Below are 18,384 nucleotides of genomic sequence, written 5' to 3'. Positions count from 1 at the left end.
AATTATCAAGGAAAAACTCTAAAAGAGAAAAATATTTTTTTGATTCTTTTTTTTATGAAAGAAATCTAAGGAATAAACCACAGAAAAATATTTGGAATCTTCATTTGATGTCCTGACGCAAGATTTCGAAGCAAGCAATGAAAAAAATAAAACATAATATTTTTGGATTTCAATTTTGATTGCCTAAAGGAAAAATTCGAAGGATAAACAAAAAATAAAGTGTGCTTTTTTTTTCTATGTACAATATCCTAAAGTTCTAATATTAATTTCCCAAAGAAACGCCTCAAAAGAAAATCTTTTTGGATTTTAAAATTAATACCTTAAAGAAAACTTTTAAAGAGGTACCAAAAGAAAATTCTTTTTTTTTTTGAATTTTGGTCCCAATATAGTAAAGGAAATATAAAAACAATTTTTATCTTGATATTAATTGTCTAAAGGAAAAACAATCTCAAAGGAATTTTTTTTTATTTCTAGAATTAGTATTCTAAAGAAAACTTATAACGAAAATATAAAAACGCAAAATTTCTTTCTCTTCTTTTTTTTTTGGATTTTTGACTTGTAACACATTTCCAAGTGCAAAATAAGAAATACAATAACAAAAGACTATGCAAGCTTAACTAGACAATACAAACTCTAACATCACCTAAAAGACTAAATACTACTATACTGGTCTAGAAAATAAAACAAAAACAATTGACTCAAAAACATAAAATGGCTCCTCGAGCATCTCCTGAATGCAGTAATCCTGGGGTATCTGTCATGCTCAAACTTCGGCAAGTAGATCCACACCTGTATGAGAAAACTTAAACCAACACTATGTGAGACAATAACATTCCCTAAGACACATGCAAGGCATGATTGAGGCTATTTTTGCAAAATGGCTTATTTGGCCAAAATGTGGCTAGAAGTGCAAAATTTGGCTAAGACCCCGCAAAGCCAAGAACCTAAGATTTACTAAGAAGACCGGACCCTATGTGAGTTGCCTACGTATCACGCCCCGAAAGACGAGAATCAGGTATGCGTAGTTCGGGCAGATTGGATACAGGCGAGAATAATAAAAAAACAACTGACATATAAAAAACACATTTTTTCTCTTTTTTTCGAAAAGTGATGAAACATATAAAATCTTTTTGGATTTTCTTTTCTTTTCTTTTTTTGATTTTTTGAAAAATGATAAGAAGTGCAAAATCTTGTTAAAGTTTCCATGCTTTTTTTCTTAATAAAATGTAACAAAAATATAATTGGGCCCTACTCGCTTCATCCTCACACTTCAGCCTCTCTTTTTTTCTCTTTTTTTTTCATTCGCCCTCAATTATCATTGGTCCGCCAAATGACCCTTTTACCCTTGAAGAAATGCAACATGTAACACATAGGATGCATCAAGATAGTCTGTTATTATGGGTACACCTGTCCTAGACGGATCCAACCCCTGTGTTGAGTCCCCTAAGTCAAATACATGTGATGCAGACAAACGTTCCTACTAGGGATCCGGCATGAGGCTGTGTTTTTCTAGGTTTAAAAACCTGAGTTTATTTGTTTTAGACTTGGCTTACTCGAGCGGACAGCTCGAACCGAGGGGGATGGGGCAGCGTACCTGGAATACAGAAGCTTCACCGGCTTTGCAACTTGTCCGAACCTCGTTCTAAATTTGGGATATGACTCTAACAGAAAAGAAGTTACACGAAGTGCACACTTCTTCATGATTTATAAGACTCAGAGAGAAGAGGGATTTTGCAATAGTTTATATACAGTTCACGAAATATCAAAGCGGTAAAAGCAATCAATTAGCACATTAGGCCCAAATCATGTAACAAAATCAGATAATGGATAAAGCCAACTATAACAATTATTCTAAGCTCGAATTCTTGAACCCTGAACCAGAGATTCTGGGTTCGATCCCCAACAGAGTCGCCATAGCTGTCACACCTCCTTTTTTACCTACACCCCCGAAAAGGTGTATATAAGAGTTTTTCCAATTAAAGGACAATCGCAACGGGATTATTTATATTAAGAAATTCAGAGTCGCCACTTGGGATAATTTTATGGTGTCCCAAGTCACCGGTTCAAATCCCGAATCGAGGAAAAGATTGACTCTGTATTACAGTCCGCGAACCAGAAATCCGGGTAAGGAATTCTGTTAACCCGGGAGAAGGTGTTAGGCATTCCCGAGTTCCGTGGTTCTAGCATGGTCGCTCAACTGTTATATTTGGCTTAATTATCTGATTTTAAACAACTATGAACCTATATGCAAATTTTAACTTTTAACCGCTTTTAATTAATTTTTAAGAATATTGCAACACTGTTAAAACATATCTCGAACCACGTCACATAAATGCACCCGTGGTCTTCGACATATTTTAACATTGTGGAGATTTTGGATTTGGGTTACATAAATGCGCACACGAGTTTAGAAAGGTTAATTATTTAACATAATGCGCCTAAAGCAACTACGCGTTTTTGGATTATTTTCCTAATCTTTGAGATTATTGGAAAGGCCATGGTTATGGGAGTTCTTGTGGGAAATCATACTAATTTTCATTTCTAATTATATGGAATTGACCAAGCATTTAAGAATAGATATGGCACCAAATTTCTAGCATAAACTTCAAAACATGATAAGAAAAGATCGCTCTATCTAAACTGGAATTGGTCACAGTTATACAAACAAACCTATTCAGATTAAGAACAAGAATACATTTGAACACAAAATTTACTTCAATGGCCTGCCAAGAAAATACAACTAACCCATTAAGTACTGAAAATAAGTAATCCAGTATGACAAAGCTTAGCTTGAAAACAAAATAATTATCAAAATTGAATATATAAGCACAAAAGTAGTCATGATTTTCATGTTCATGTAAGAATACTGCTCCCAACATATTGAGCCATTAAGGAAAGACTCACTTCTTTCATCATTTCGTTGGCAAAACTTGACCCAATAACACCAACGTTTATACAAACACACACGATCCATTCAATGAACTAAGTGACCAAGTAATTAGAAAAATCATATAATACTAAGCTAAATGAAAGCGAGGAAAATGAATTTCTTATCACTTCAATTCAATACATATCAAATGATAAGTTCAAAATAGTAAGCACCTAAAGTTAATTTAAAATAAAACTTTGATTCATGGGCTTCAATTAAGTGACAACAAACTTAAATATCCTCCAAAGAACAATCGGAACATGAGAGGGAGCAATTACAAAAATGATATGAGAAGGAGCAATTGCAACAATGCAACACCTAGAAGAAGAAAGCTCAAATATCAGATAAGACGCCCATATATTCATCAATAAGGGGGAAAATTACAACACCTTTTTAGACTGATACTCATACCTGGAATGCAAAGAAACTTGAACGCCAAAACAGAGGCTCAATACGATGAACTATCGACGGAACTCGAACCAAAAACCGACGACAGTACCTCGACGTGCGACTGAAATGGACTCTTTGGACAACGACCTCCGACGAACTCGAAGCTCGCCGGAAAGAGAAGCTAAATGAGCTTGAGTTGATAAAACTTACTAGCTGTTCTGTTTCATGGGTGTCTATGGAGGGTGGTCATTTGGCGTGGTGTTTCTATTGCTGGCGACGGACAACGACTGGTGGAAGGCTGGGCGCTGGATTTTGGGTCTGTCCGGCGGGTCAAAGCTGACGAGATGGGTGGTGGGGAGCTGGGCGTTGATGGGCAGCTGGTGGCGATGATGATGGAGTGAGCAGATGGAGTCGTTCGGGGTGGTTACTGACGCATCTTGGATGCTCTTGTGTCTTGGTTGACGAAAATCAAGTTTCAAGGGTTGTTGATTTGCTGAAAGAAAATGAACGATGGGGGGTCGCTTATGGCTGCTCAGCGGTGCTCATCTTGTGTGTGGAAGAAGGTGACCGCTAGGAGGGGGATGTCCGGCAATGGCTAGGTCTGGAGTAGAGCTGAAGGTTGCTATGGTGTTTTGAGATTGGGAAGAAGAGGAAGGGTCAGCGACATGTGTAGTCTATTAGGGTTTTGCTAGGGTTTTTCATTGTTGTCTCCGTGAAGAAGATCAAGGGGCTTGTCTTTTTTCAGAAGAAGGTCACGACTGATTCCATGAAAAAATCTGTCCCCTTAGAGTCTCTTAGGCGTTAGTCTATATAGGCTTAGGGTCTAGGTTTATATTTTGTGTATTTTTGCCAATTAGTCCCTAGGTCCTTTGTGTATTAGGTCCTTAGGGTCTTTTGTTTTTGTCCCAACGAAGAGTCTAGAAGGGTTTCTAGACTACACAATGCCCTTTAAAATAAGATAGAAATACTACACAATGCCAAAGCTAATCCTAATTAATTAAACTAAACATGAAACTGTGTTTTTGTGTTTTTTTTTGAAATTATATAAAGATAAAAATAAGGTACTATTTTTGTATTTATCTTTTTTTTTAAATTTTTTTTATGAAAAATACATAAACTAAAATATTTTTTTATAATTTTCATTTTTCTTGTAATAAAATAAAGTAAAATAGTTAAAATGAGTTGAAATAGCTATATTAGGCCTTAATTAAATATTTACGTGCTAAAATATGAAAAATCTTGGGGAGTGTCAAAAATCACATGTCTACAGTACATTTTCCAGATTATCACTTTTTAATGCTAAAAAGATTCGTCAAATCACTATATATTTGATTTACTAACACTGTTATCACTATTTAATAAATAATTTTTAAAATATTTTAACTCTCTAACCAGATATCGTTATCAAAATTTAATGTTTGGACAATATTTTTCAAAACCTTTTTGATTAAAAGCTTGTACAAAACAAACATTATTTGCCAGTTTACTACCTCGTAGTTATGAAGTACAATTAAAATTATCAGGAACGAATATACTCATTTTAAAGAATATATTACAATTCATTCTTATTTAAATTTTTGTTTATAAAATACCGATGACAAGTATGTAGAACATATGCCTTCATATTAGTAGTTGGCCAATTTTTACCCTGCTTTTAGGGTTTAGCTGCGATTTTTAAAGTTATTAGACTTTAGCCATTCTATTTAAATACGGGTATATATCGGACAAAAGTACCCAAACATATTGAACAACTCAAGAAATCATTATTGGATTTCAAATATTCTATAAGTTAAAACTTTAGCATATATACTGGAGTCCGAAAAACTCTCTATATGTGAAATTCAAAATGTATAGTACTAAACTTTAGAGTTTTTAAGGTAAAAACCCAGCATACTCTGAAATTCAAAAATTTATAAGGTTCAAAATCCAACAAGAGAACCTTATTTTGAGCTCCGTGACATAATCACTGAGTTCTAACTTCTACAAATTGAAACTCCAAGATGTTATTTTTTATTTTAAAAGAGGTACCATTGGTGGAAAATATTCCTTTTTCAAACCCCAATAACGATCGATTGACGGGTTTGTTCAAACCTTTATATATTCAAACCCTAGTAACGATTACCTTATTTTGATTTTCAGGAATCGTCTCTATATTTTACACTAGCAAAGGTCCAAAGTCAGGAATCATCCCTGGGCTTCGAGCTCCAGTATCGGTTGCTAGAGTTGTATTTGATATTTTATGTAAAAATAGCACGGGCTAGCCAGTTTTCGGACTGGTCATTCAAAAATAGCCAGCGTTTGCAAAATTATTGAAAAATAACCACTATTTTGCTGCAACAAGGACCGATCCAGCATAATATACTAGAGATCGGTGCACCTGTGTATGAACTTCCAACACGCGAAAAGTTCCAGCATAATATATTGGAGATTGGAGCAGCTGTGTATGAACTTCCAGCATATTATACTGGACCGGTATATTATACTGGAACTCCATTATATTATGCTGGAGTTCCAGTATACTTATGTTGGAACTCTATTATAATATATTGGAGTTCCAATAGAACTCCATTATAATATACTGGAGTTCCAGTATATTTATGCTGGAACTCCAGTATATTATGCTCGAGTATTTTTCGGATTTTGAACAGTCGTTCAGATTTATCTTTACATGAAAAGTAGATAAATTTTGATTACTTTTGAAACTGTGATTATTTTTGAATGACCACTTGTAAATCTGACTATTTTTGAATTTCATTGATATTTTACTTGAGCAAAAACATTAATTTAATCGGACCAATGTCTATATTGCTTGCGCATGTGAAAATATGGCCAAACTCTAATAGCAACGCCTAAAAGTGGCTATGCCGGCCAATTTCTTCGGCTATATAGTTTACAATACATATAGGGTGAAATTTAAAAATAGCCAGATTTATAACCGGTCGTTTAAAAATAGCCTAGTTTCAAAAGTAATCGAAATTTAGCCACTTTTCATATAAAGATAAATCTGAGCGAAAACACTGTTCAAAACCCGAAAAATATGCCAGTATATTATGTTGGAGTTCCAGCATAAGTATACTTGAACTCCAACATATTATACTGGAGTTCCAAGATAAGTATGCTGGAGCTCCAGCATAGTATATGATGGAGTTCCAACATAAGTACACTAGAACTCCAACATAATATAGTGGAGTTCCAGCAAGTATACCGGTCCAGTATAATATACTGGAGTTTGGAGCACCGGTGCTCCAGTCTCCAGTATATTATACTCGAGCTAGCAAAGTATACCGGTCCAACATAATATGCTGGAGTTCATACACAGGTGCACCGAACTCCAGTATATTACGCTGGACCGGTCTCTGCTGCAGCAAAATAAAATACCGGCTATTTTTGAATAACCAGTCCGAAAACTGGCTATACCGTGCTATTTTTACCTGCACATAGGTGTATCCGGGTCCGGCCTCACCCGTGCCCGCCCGTTTACATTTCCGTAACAAGCCAAATCTTTTTTGGTACTCTCTGAGAGGCTCCAATGGAGAAAAAGGCCGAGCTAGATAGAGCCAACAACATTCTTTCTTCCGTTATCCCTTAAAACTTCAAACAATGCCTTTTTCTCTGCAATTCAACTACCCAATCTTCAGCATTTCATGTTCCCATCAGTTAACACTTTACAATACTATTAAAAATCAACCCTTTAAATTCTTGTGCACTTCTCCACAATCTGAAGAAGCTGCAAAAGACTCGTCTGGGTATGAAAAGTATGATTTTTTTTTTTTAATATTCTTGCAAGTTTTTTTAAAGCAAACTATGATTGATAATGAAGCTCAAAATATTGATATTTCAGTCTTGAATTGGAGGTACTGCAGAACACTAAGTCTCAAATGAGCTGGAATCTAAGTTTTGAAGTAAAGATTTTTTTTTCTTGTGGTTACCATTTTTTTTTATATTGGATTAAGGGTTAATTATTGCTGTCAAACTTATGTTAGGTCCAGTTTTGGTCAGAATTCTATATAATCTGATATATGCCAATGTTGATAGTGGTGTATTTTTGTGGACTAATCATCTCCACCCTCTTAATTACAGGGAAAATGGTAAAGGGCATGTAATTCTGGTGGAGAAGTACAGGAATGGAACTTCAAAAAGGTATATTTTTCTAGTTCTGTTTCAAAGATTTGCTTCGTTGTTCTTTTACTGAGTTTTTCTGATAATAAAAGGGGTTGTTATTTCTTTGTTGCTCGATATCTACTGATTGCATGCTGCCTGTGAAGAAATGTACTGATCGAAATGATGGTCAAATATGGAGTTTGTCTGATAATTAAAAGGGTTGTTATCTCTTTCGTTGGATAGGTACATTATAGATAATGACTCTGAAATAAAAATGTTTCTTGAGGAGCATGTGCCCGGAACTATTGGATCCCAACATCTTGAAATCCCTGTCACGGAGTTATCTTGGCTCCCTAAGGTTATCAAGGATTTTGTATTACCAGCAGGTTTTCCAGGTAACAAAACATCATATCGTTTATTTCCATTTTCTTCTTTCCTTTCTAATTTCCATTTTCACTATAACTCTAGTTTTATGTTCCTACATGCCAAGAAGTGTCTGTTTGGCGGTTGATATTTTCTGGTTGTTAAGGGCTGTAAGTATTTCTTAGATGTCTTATATAAACTGTCGTTGCAGATACAGTTACAGATGATTACTTGGACTACATGTTGCTTCAGTTCCCAACCAATGTAACTGGGTGGATTTGTCATACGCTGGTGACGTCAAGCCTCTTAAAGGCATGTCAATCTTATTCGGGCCATTACTTCCACTTGGATATCTTAAAGTGTGCTTGTAAAGTCTGCAACTGTTGACAGGATTGTGACCTTCTAAATGATAATCATTAATAAGCTAATTGAAACAGAGTTTTAATTTAGCTTACAAATTGTTCTCTACTCACTGGCTCAGTGGCTCTCATTTTTATCTGCCTCTGGCCTCTCTTTCACTTTTTTATCTTTTGACACTTTTCTTTGAGTTCTTTCCTTCTCTAGAAGGTTCAACGTTATTCAACTGGTTAGCTTTGTTTCTTTTTCTTTTCTTTTGTTCTCTCTTTTTTCTTATATTTGAGTGATGTGGTCCCATGTGTATATGTGAATCCTGTTATTACACTTAATTCTAGTTGTATTGGGCTTATTAGTTGCTAACATATTTTATGTTAGTTGGATTCATGTCTATGTGCTTTCAGTTTGATTCCGACATATCCTATACTGATTTTAACGTCTAACATCCAGGCTGTTGGAGTGGGATCTTTTTCCGGAACTTCTGCAGCTGCTTCTGCTGCTGCCATCAGGTACTCTTCATTTTTATCAGATTTTTATCTGCATGAAATGTGGCCTTGACTTTAAGGAATTCAATATTTGCCTCATATGTTATTATAAGTCATGCTGATTGCTGGTTGGAGAGCATTATTCTTTGAAGTTAGAGTTTAGTGGTTCAATATTTGCCTCATATGTTATTATAATTCACACTGATTGCTGCTAGAAAATTTGGAGAGCATTATTCTTTGAAGTTCATCGAGTATAGTGGTTGTCTTATTGATTTTGCAGATGGGTTTCAAAGGATGGCATTGGTGCCGTTGGACGCTTTTTTATTGGTCTGGTAGTTTAAAATAAGTATAAGAACAGAGTCAGGGGACCTATCTGAATTAAATTTGTTAGTAAAGGCTGATGTCTTCCAGGTGGGCGGTTCGGCAATCTTTTTGATGATGATCCTAAACAGTGGCGTATGTATGCAGATTTCATCGGCAGTGCAGGAAGGTACTGCGAGTATTCTTCTTTCTTGGGTACATCAAATTTTAGTGGTTCAAGTGAACTGATGGTATCTATTTCTTGTGTGCAGTATATTTGATCTCTGTACCCCTCTCTATCCGTCTTATTTCCTACCTTTAGCATCTCTTGGAAATCTTGCCAAGGTATTTAGCTAACCAAAAATTTAGTTAGTCTTTCATATGTTCCTAGGATATGATTCCATGAGCAGTAGACTGTGTAAAAGTTCTGTTTGAATCTGATACATAACTTTCTTTTCTCGAGTTGCATGCTGAGTCAATTCTTTAGGTTTCTTAAGTGTTGGTATTGTTTTAGTAGGCCGTAGCAAGAGGGCTAAAGGACCCTTCATTCCGGGTTATACAAAACCACTTTGCTATCACTGGAAATTTGGGAGACGTAGCAGCAAAGGTATTACTTGAATATTTCTGCTGTAGATCAGATCTGATGAACTGGATTTGTAATTTTTTTTTCTTGTATTGATGTTTGACTTTGATAGTTTAGTTGTTTATGTGCCGGTATAACTTTGCTTTCTTTTTCTTATATCCATGGTGGATGAGCTTTTATGGAGAATCATGAAATTTGTCAATAAATATACATGTTAGAACGGTAGCTTTCAGCTCCATAAATGTGTTAAACTTGTGAATTCCATATTGTTTCTCCCTCGAGGCTTTCTTCAGTTGGAATGCCAATGAGTAGTGTTTATGAATGCTCCAATTTACTCGTTTGTGCATGTATGATTAGTAATGGTTCGAAGCTTGGATAAAGGATGAGAGTCGTAGTAACAGCAAAAAAACAGTCTATATATTCTGTTAAAGACTTGCGCATGATAAAATTGAGATTTAGAGAACCCGTTATCGACAATAATTTTGGTACTGGGATGTAATAGACTGCCCAGAATTGGACCTCCCTCAAATAGATGGATCTTGGATTGATTGTGGACTGAGCAGTAGGCATACTTTCACAATAGTCTTGTCCACGCACAATTTAATGTTTGGCAGCGGAAACGCTTGGGAGTCAAAATGTACACCCCTGCTACCTACTTGAGTGGACCTTCAACCAGGCAATGAAGGGTGTGTGCAATAGTTTTCTTACTTTCTATTGATCATGTCGACGCCTATAGTTTGATAAATAAGAGGAAAGCCTTCTCCCAAATTCAAAGTTGTAACACAAAAAAGGGCAGCCTAGTGCACAAAGTATCCCGCATTCACGCAGGATCGGGGAAGGGCCGCACCCAAGGGGTGTGATGTAAATAGCCTAACCTAATGCAAGCATTAGTGACTGCTTTAACCGTCTGAGACAATTTTACCGTTGCTCCAAGGCTCCACTTCAAAAAGTTGTAACACAGACAATGACAAATAAAGCATAATGGATACAGAGAATTCATACTATCATCCCTAACTATTTGGGATTGAGGCATAGTTGATTGATGTATGAGCTACAAATGGTTTTTATGACTGCTCCAGTTTACTCGGTTAATAAGCTCTGATTTGTGGGTTCCTGCAAATTTAAGTTCTATATTTGTATGTTGTCAGGTTTTTTAGTTGGTATGATTATCAGTATAGCATAATCTAGTATCCATGTTTTTCTAAAGAAAAAGTATAATTATGTCCAAACACACATAGTAGAAGAGATAATTGACACATTTACACTATAACCAAGCAACAGTGGCATGTGTTCTATTCCCGAAATTGAGCACCAAACATGGTATTATAATTGTTTCTCAATTCGTTTGTTTGATCACGTTATAGAGTTTCTTCTTGTAACATTTTGGATAACCTAATGTTGATGACAGGAGGAAGTTTGGGAAGTAGCTGCTGAGCTGGTAGGTCTTGCTCTCGGCATACTAGCCTTGGTATGGCATATGTTGCTTCATATGGTTTACAAGTTAGGTCCCTTCATATGATAACCTTCTAAGATTCCAGCATAGCAGATTTGTATTTTTCTTTTTTCTTATTAAACTTTTAATATCAGAAAATTTAATACAGGATACACCTGGTATCTCAAAGTCTTATCCTACATTGGCACTAACATGGTTAAGCGTGCGGATCTTACATCTTTGGTTTCGCTATCAGTCTCTTTCAGTTCTGCAATTCAACACGGTGAAACTTTATTCTTAGACATTGATATACAGAATAACCATTATTTGGTTGCCAAATATTAGTTAACATGGCAATACTATCAGGTAGTTTCTAATTTCTTAACACTTGCCTTCTCATCTTCATTTTCTTCTGTGGGCCCCAATATTTGATATATTGGCTCAATCAGGTTTCTTAAAGCTTTCTTAAAACAATAAGATTTCCACAAGTTGCTCTTTCTCCGTATATCGGAAACAATTAATCAATTAGAATGAACGATAATGAAGGAGAGATTTGGAAAAAAACAACAATCTTCTGAATTTTCCTTGGCAAGTAGATTTCTGATTACATCTTCTTTCGTGCAGATAAATCTCAAGCGGGCTCGAATATTAGTGAACTCCCATGTTTTACACCATACAGTTCCAGGTAAACTCAATCGTGGTTTCTATGCAATCTGTAATCCTATGCTGTTAACTCAGGTCTGTTACTGCGTGTGGACCAGGAATCGATGAATGCAATAGGATGGAGAGCATCTTATTGTGGCAAAGATTTTTAAGGCCTCGAATTATTTTTGAGGTATCTTTGGAGGATATGCTCGATAGGGGCAAATACAAATCCATGGTATAGCCTTCTTTAGGTCATATATAACATTGTGAAAATTGAGTTGATTTATCTTCCAGATGAATTAAAGAAATGAATAACACATTTTAGTGTGTTCCTTAAAGAAGTCAAATAACCTGTATTCTCGAGTGATCTTTGGTTCATTCTGCTGTTTTGTATGCAGCAGATCAAGCAACTCCTTAATCTGTACAAGGAGGAGAAATATTTTCTTGTAGTAAATCAGCAAAAGCCAAGAGATTTTGAGGTCTTTGTATCTTTCAAGGTATGCACTTATACTCTGCTTAAGAAACATAGCTCTCACTTACTTGTGTTGCTCGAAGCAGAAGTGCTAAAAAGCAACCAGGTCCATGGGATTTGAAGCGAAAAGCGTGGACTGAAGCTCACACTTCTCTAAAGTGAAGCACACAATTTACGAAAATTAAAAAATACCAAATATACATGAATTTAGTACTAATTTCAACGTTCAATATATAATCGATATTAATCCATCTCTTCGAGGTTGAGATTCTGTGAACCGATCCCTTCTCGTCGGGATCAGTTTGTGCATGGCTTTCACCCATGAAGTGATAACCTTTTGTTTCGCATCACTACATCGCTTCAAACAACGGAGCGATGACTTTATATGACACTGTCACTTGCAGTACTTATTCTTCTCACCTCCTGCAGGAAGGAGCCACAAGCCTATCAGTGTTACGAAGCGTATGGCAAACCTACTGGCTATATCAAAACTGGGGCTGGTCGGACAATATCTTTGATCGGCTTGAGCAAAGTTTGGTAGAATTGAAGCATAAGTTTCCTGATCTATTACAACAACTAATTGAAGCTGGATGGAATACAAATAATTTAAGTTTAAAGGTCCCCAAAGAAATGTCGATTGAGGAGCTTCCTGCACTGTAACACCAGGGAATGCATCTGTCTTATATGATCATACTCCAAATTCCTGGCACTTACCTTTTTGCCGGTCTGATAGTTCATCACCTCATTCCTTGGAGGGAAAAGTTCCAAATCTATCCCTCTACTATATGATATTATATTAATTTAACCCTTCCGTTATCTTGGGGTCAATTCATACCGTTGGTAAATAGTTTCGTTTTTTCCCTTGCCTTTAACAGAGCTCCAGCAGGGATTGAATGGATTCCACGTGTCACAATACTTCGGGAAAAACGTTTAAATTTACTCCTTTAGTTATGATGGATTAATACTATCCTCCGTTATATTCATGTTTGAGCTTCGTTAGTATCAAGGTTCATACAAGACGGTTTGCTAAGCACAAGGTATGAATGGCTTCAAAGTACAACGGAGGGAAAAATTAAGTTATTTTGTATAGTAAAGGTGTATTTTTGACCTTTTCCCCCTTAATTGAGTGTTGCATGGATGACCTCCGTGTGTAGTAATCTCTCTGGTTTCATTTCAAGTTCATCTTGTGAACCACTGTCCCTTTTGCAGTTGGATGACAAATTTCCAATGGCCTCATCTACTAGGAAGAGATGCAAAGTGGAGCCAGTTGAATTTTTATAGTAATACACATTCTTCATAAATTCGGTTTCGACGAAGCAGCTAATGCTTGCATTAGGGTTGGCTGACTAGGATGCAATTGATTGGCCCTTTTTCCCCATTAGTTGAAACATGCGGAGGTTCTAAAGGACATGTAATTAATTGGGAGCAAAAAATGTGGTTGTTCCTGCATTATATGCACTTCTTGGCATCGCCCTAGCAGTTTTGGCTTTTTGGAGAACTAGTTTAACTAATATCCATTGACAATATAAGATTATTATTTTTTTGCAAATTAGAACACGTGAAAGATATTGAAAATAGAATTTATACATCCATAAAAATAGAATTTACAATCTTAAAAATTAAAGCACTTTACCTGCTACAATAGGTAAAGGTCACGTAGTAGTGCACGAGTTTTTTACGTTGTCAATTGTTGCAAGTTAAACTCCATTTCTGAAGAGGATAGGGCTTATTGGTATTTTTCCGTTTGCTTTCCAAATCGGATTACTTAATTAAAAATGAAACTTTAGAGCCTTCTTGATTTTATTAAAATTCTTTTCAAGAAAAATCTGGCAAAATAAAATGTTTGAATACTTGTTTTTGAGAAATTCTGTACTGTTTTCAGAAAAGTTTTTGGCAATAAAATTCTTCTTAACTTATTGAATAAACCTAAGTTATATTGAATTATTACATAGGGAACAAGTTATTACCCCTAAGTTTTAGGTCATACAATTTAAAATAAAAACTTGCTAGACTTTACGAGCAAGTTTAATTTATTTTCCCATCTCAATGTGGATTAAGTTTTATGATAAATCTTTCTTAAGGTCTTCCTACTACAAGTAGGTTTTTAATATACTAATCCCTTCTTTAGTTGAAATTGGTTATGCCATAATTATCTATATAAACTCATGTAATTCGCATTAAGTACTTATAATCTCTAAACGTCTTTTCCATTCTTCTCATTTCAAAATTCATCTTCTTCGAATTATAGTGTTCTGTCTTACTTTCCAAAGCTTTCTTAACTAAGTATCAATCAATGGAGAAATCAGCCGCAAACATTAAAATTGATGACCAAACCAATGACGACCCTAATCACTACAATTTGGCATTGTGGATAATATTAACTGTACTGGCTATAGCATTGGGTGTTGTCCTATCTTTTTATGTGTTCTTTCCGGCTAAGGTTACTGAGGAAGTCCAATACCCTAAGTTTCGTCTTATATATGCCTCCTCTTCACTCCTTACCGTGACATGCATTGCGCCACCTTCAGTCCTCGACAATCCTGACAATTGGAAACTCACTTTCTTAGTCGACAACCCAACCATTGATTATAATTTCTTATATGATGAATTTGATGCCAAGATTACCTACAAGGATAGAGTTCTTTGGCAACCTAATAATTCTGCTAGATTTTATCAAGACGAAAGCGCTCAAAACTTCGTCGATGCAACTTTTGGTGCTTTGCCTGATAGTTATAATGGTTGGATGACTAACACTATTATGAATGATGTTTCTTCTGGTCTTTCCACAAGATTTTCAGTAAATTTAAATGGAAAAGTTCAAATAAGCCACCACGAGGAGGCACAACGTAATTGTGGAAAATTGCAAGTCTCTTGTGAGAATTTGGAAATTAAGTTCTCGCAAGGTTCCAGCATTGGAATGTTGACGGCTACTTCAGATGCTTGTGCGGTACATTTGCAGAAATCAAGTTGTTGATTGAAGCTGTTCGGGCTACGAAAACATAGTGATAGAACTAGAGTTTTGGATTATTTTTTGTTTACTTGAATAGAGTGATAATATTTTTATAGTGAAATTTATGAAAATACGTTATGTTCCGGTTCTTATGTACTTTTTAATCCAATGTTTGAGATCACATATATGTTTAATTTTATATGTATGACATGAATTTTAATATTCTCTTATTTAACTTTCTTTTGCGGTCTTTATTCAAATTTTAGCATCCTTTAATTAATCTGTAAAATAAGGAACAGAAATTGGCCTTATAACACAATAATCGACAAAAGAATGCAAAGTAATGATAAAAATGAGGAGTGTCTAGATCAGTGATTAGCTCCTTATGATAGTTGTTTGCCATTACAAAGTAAAAAAAAGGAGTCACCTCAAACAATACACAAATGAATAAAGTTAATCAATAGAGATACTGCGCCAACCTAACTAACTACTCTGGCAACTAAACCTGGTTTTACAAAATTGGAGCTCCAGGTTATAACCAAGATTACTGGTAGCTCAATTCTCTTGCACATCAAACTAGAACTTCAAAATGACATGAATAATTAGGAGATCAATTACCTTAAAAGAATCAGAACGTCCACAATATGGTACAGTAGGTAGCTGGGCCATGTGTTGGGTTAGGATGTTAATATATCGTCATCAATGATCATTGCATGGTGTAATAACAGTATTCATCCCTTCATACGGACCACTGCCCATTTCAGACATGATGAACTATCCGGCAATGGCCGGTCATCAAACGGCTGTATAGTCCCATGGTATGGCCTTTGTGTGGAAGGGTTTCATGGTTGACATCGCCACTGGAATCGGCGCGGCTATCTTCACTCCGAACGGAGCATGTGCCTTGGGTGGTAGAACGACAACTTCAAATGGTGGAGGTGCACCTGCTGGAGACACGAATTCGACCTCAATTGGCGTTGGTGTCTTTGCAGATGAGGTTGTTTCAAACTCCAGTGGTACGGGCAAATTTACCTTGCCGTCCCCAGAGGGCTGAATCTGGACCACGATTGGATTAAGAGTAACTACTGGCTTCTTTGGGTCATCACCTTCTGCGATCAAACCAATCGACCCCTCGGGATCCCAATCATCCTCTATTTCAATCATGTGAACCCCTCTACCCTTGTGGTTGTGAGCACGTGATTTTTGCTCTCACGACAATTACTCCAAAAGAAATCAAAAAATAAAACAAATTTTTTCTTTGTGCGTAATTTTTTAAAATCTGTGTGGCATTTCAGATAGTTATTTGTAGTTTTGTCTGTGATTGTTTAAATACAAAAAAAAAATATGTTGCATGAATTTAGGATTTTATTCTACTATTAGGAATTAATTAAATCATATTTTGGAATGAAAATCACAAAAAATATTATTTTTGGTAATTTTGTCATTTTTATTGTTTAATGGTTGATTTTGTTTAATTAATATTTGATATTGTGTGTTAATTATTGTTAAGAATCAATTAATGTCTGTGTGATATAATTTTTATTTTTATAGTTTATTTTTAGGATTTTTGTAAATTCGAAATGTAAACTAGGAATTAAAAAGGAAAAGAACAAAAATAGAGAAGAAATTTGGATTGGGCCATTCCCTTTTTGGGCCAAAATCAGGCCCAAACGAGACCTATACCCGGTCCAAACCTTCAACTCTCAAAGACGCCTCAGACGACGTCGTTTCGAGACCGGCGAATCTCGACCGTTCATCCATCCTCATCCAACGGTCCAAGATCTCACCCATAACCCGACCCGCTTACCCGGGTCGACCCAGTCGCTCATTAAAACCAAACGATCCCGTTTCTACACCAAACGACCCCGTCCCGTCCTTCACCATTTAATCCGAGCCGTTAAGATCATTTGATCTAACATCTCAAATTAATCGTCACATTTAATATACCCAAAAACCCCCAAACCCCTTTACCCGTTTCATTCCCAAACACCCATTCCCCTTTGTCTCTGAAAGAGACGAACCAAAACAAACCTCGGAACCCTAGATCCGCCTCTCCACCCCTCACCATAAACCCGGCGGCAACGATGCCGGTGACCACCAAATTAACACCCCTAGTGCACCTCGACCCCCTGGACACGAATCTACAAACCGTTTGGCTCGAATCAACCTACCTCGTCTAGAATCTTCATCTGAAGATTCGAGACAAACCCCAACCTATACTAACCAACCCCAATTCACACCAGTTACTCCCCTGTCCTCCCTCGTGACCAAACCAAGCCTGGTTTGGTTCGAATCGAACCAGAAAAGCTCGAACCCCTAATCTTAGCCCCAAGAACCAGGAATTTGTCCAAATTAGCAGAGGGTGTGGGGTCTAATAGAACTTAGTCGAAGTATTCTCCGTTGAGAACACTTGATTAAGGTCCATTCGACCTCAAAAAGGTCGAGTCCGAGTTTGGATCTGGGTCATCTAGTTTACTTGAGGTATTCTTTTTCCCTTTCTGTTTGTTCTATTTTTGTTTGTTTTGTTATTCGTTTGTGTGGTTAGAATGATTTTATTTCCAATTTCTGTGCTTTGTTCTTCTTCTTCTCCAAATCAGACCTATTATTTGGTCGAATTTTTCGTCTGTTCATTGTTAAGTGTATGTGTTAAACTATATAATTGATTGGAATGAGTTTGGTCGATTAATTAGTTTCCAGGGTAATTCCCCGTTTTGTCAGTACAACTTGAATCACCTATATGTTGTTCGATTCTGATCATTAACTATTGACTTATATGTTGTAATTCATATAGTCGATTGGATAAATGTCGTCAATTAGTTTTAACAGGTTGGGATGTTAGAAACCTGCAAATTGTTCAGTTTTAATGGTCTGTCAGTTTAATACTAATATACCACTAAGCTAATGAATAAAATAGGGATCAATAGTGGGAGTGATAATATGTTAAGTGCCTTTAGTGGCTGGAAATCAGAAATAGCATGGGGTTTAATTTTAAAATAGAAATGGCCAGTTAAAAGACTGACAGGTTTTTGAATTAACTAGTGAAAAAGGTGCTACTTGAGTTGGCTTAGTGACTTTACTGGTGGGAAATCAGTAACAGCATGGGTTTAATGATAAAAAGGTAGAAATGCCCATGAGGAGGGAATAAAACAGGCTGAAAGTGAAATGTTTGAAAAAGAATGACCAATTCTAGTCTTTAAATAGACTGGATTTTGGACAAGGGGAGGAAGGGGGCTAGGGGGGAGATAACAAAAAGAAAAAGCAAAAGAAAACCTCTGAAAAACTCTAAAATTCCAGAAAAGGCATTGTTCCATTGTTAAATTCATAGTTAGTTTGAGATTTAGGCCCAATCGAAGCTACCCTAGGTTGTTTGTTTAAGCTGT

General features: G+C 36.1%; 1 protein-coding gene across 7 annotated transcripts; it reads left to right on the top strand.

The window, feature by feature from the left end:
- The first annotated feature begins 6,796 nt into the window (after positions 1-6,796).
- On the top strand, positions 6,797-13,211 carry LOC107776032 (protein root UVB sensitive 5-like). 7 transcript variants are annotated; one of them, XM_075222786.1, is made up of 16 exons: positions 6,826-7,074; positions 7,161-7,221; positions 7,400-7,459; positions 7,664-7,815; positions 7,995-8,095; positions 8,588-8,646; positions 8,903-8,949; positions 9,034-9,112; positions 9,195-9,267; positions 9,440-9,529; positions 10,914-10,973; positions 11,107-11,220; positions 11,562-11,622; positions 11,699-11,817; positions 11,984-12,079; positions 12,484-13,211. In XM_075222786.1, exons 4-16 carry the CDS (start codon positions 7,695-7,697, stop codon positions 12,712-12,714), a joined length of 1,251 nt encoding a protein of 416 aa, XP_075078887.1. In that variant the 5' UTR covers positions 6,826-7,074; positions 7,161-7,221; positions 7,400-7,459; positions 7,664-7,694; the 3' UTR covers positions 12,715-13,211. The 7 variants fall into 7 exon arrangements, with proteins under 7 accessions (XP_075078886.1, XP_016451325.1, XP_016451324.1 ...); XM_016595841.2 differs by having other exon boundaries at positions 11,981-12,079; XM_016595842.2 differs by having other exon boundaries at positions 6,847-7,065; positions 11,981-12,079.
- The last annotated feature ends 5,173 nt before the right edge of the window (positions 13,212-18,384 follow it).

Source organism: Nicotiana tabacum, chromosome 10 (genome assembly GCF_000715075.1).
Source record: "Nicotiana tabacum cultivar K326 chromosome 10, ASM71507v2, whole genome shotgun sequence".
In the NCBI taxonomy this organism is placed as follows: domain Eukaryota; kingdom Viridiplantae; phylum Streptophyta; class Magnoliopsida; order Solanales; family Solanaceae; genus Nicotiana; species Nicotiana tabacum.
The sequence above is the reverse complement of the archived record's forward strand: the minus strand, read 5'-3'. Positions and strand labels throughout refer to the sequence as shown.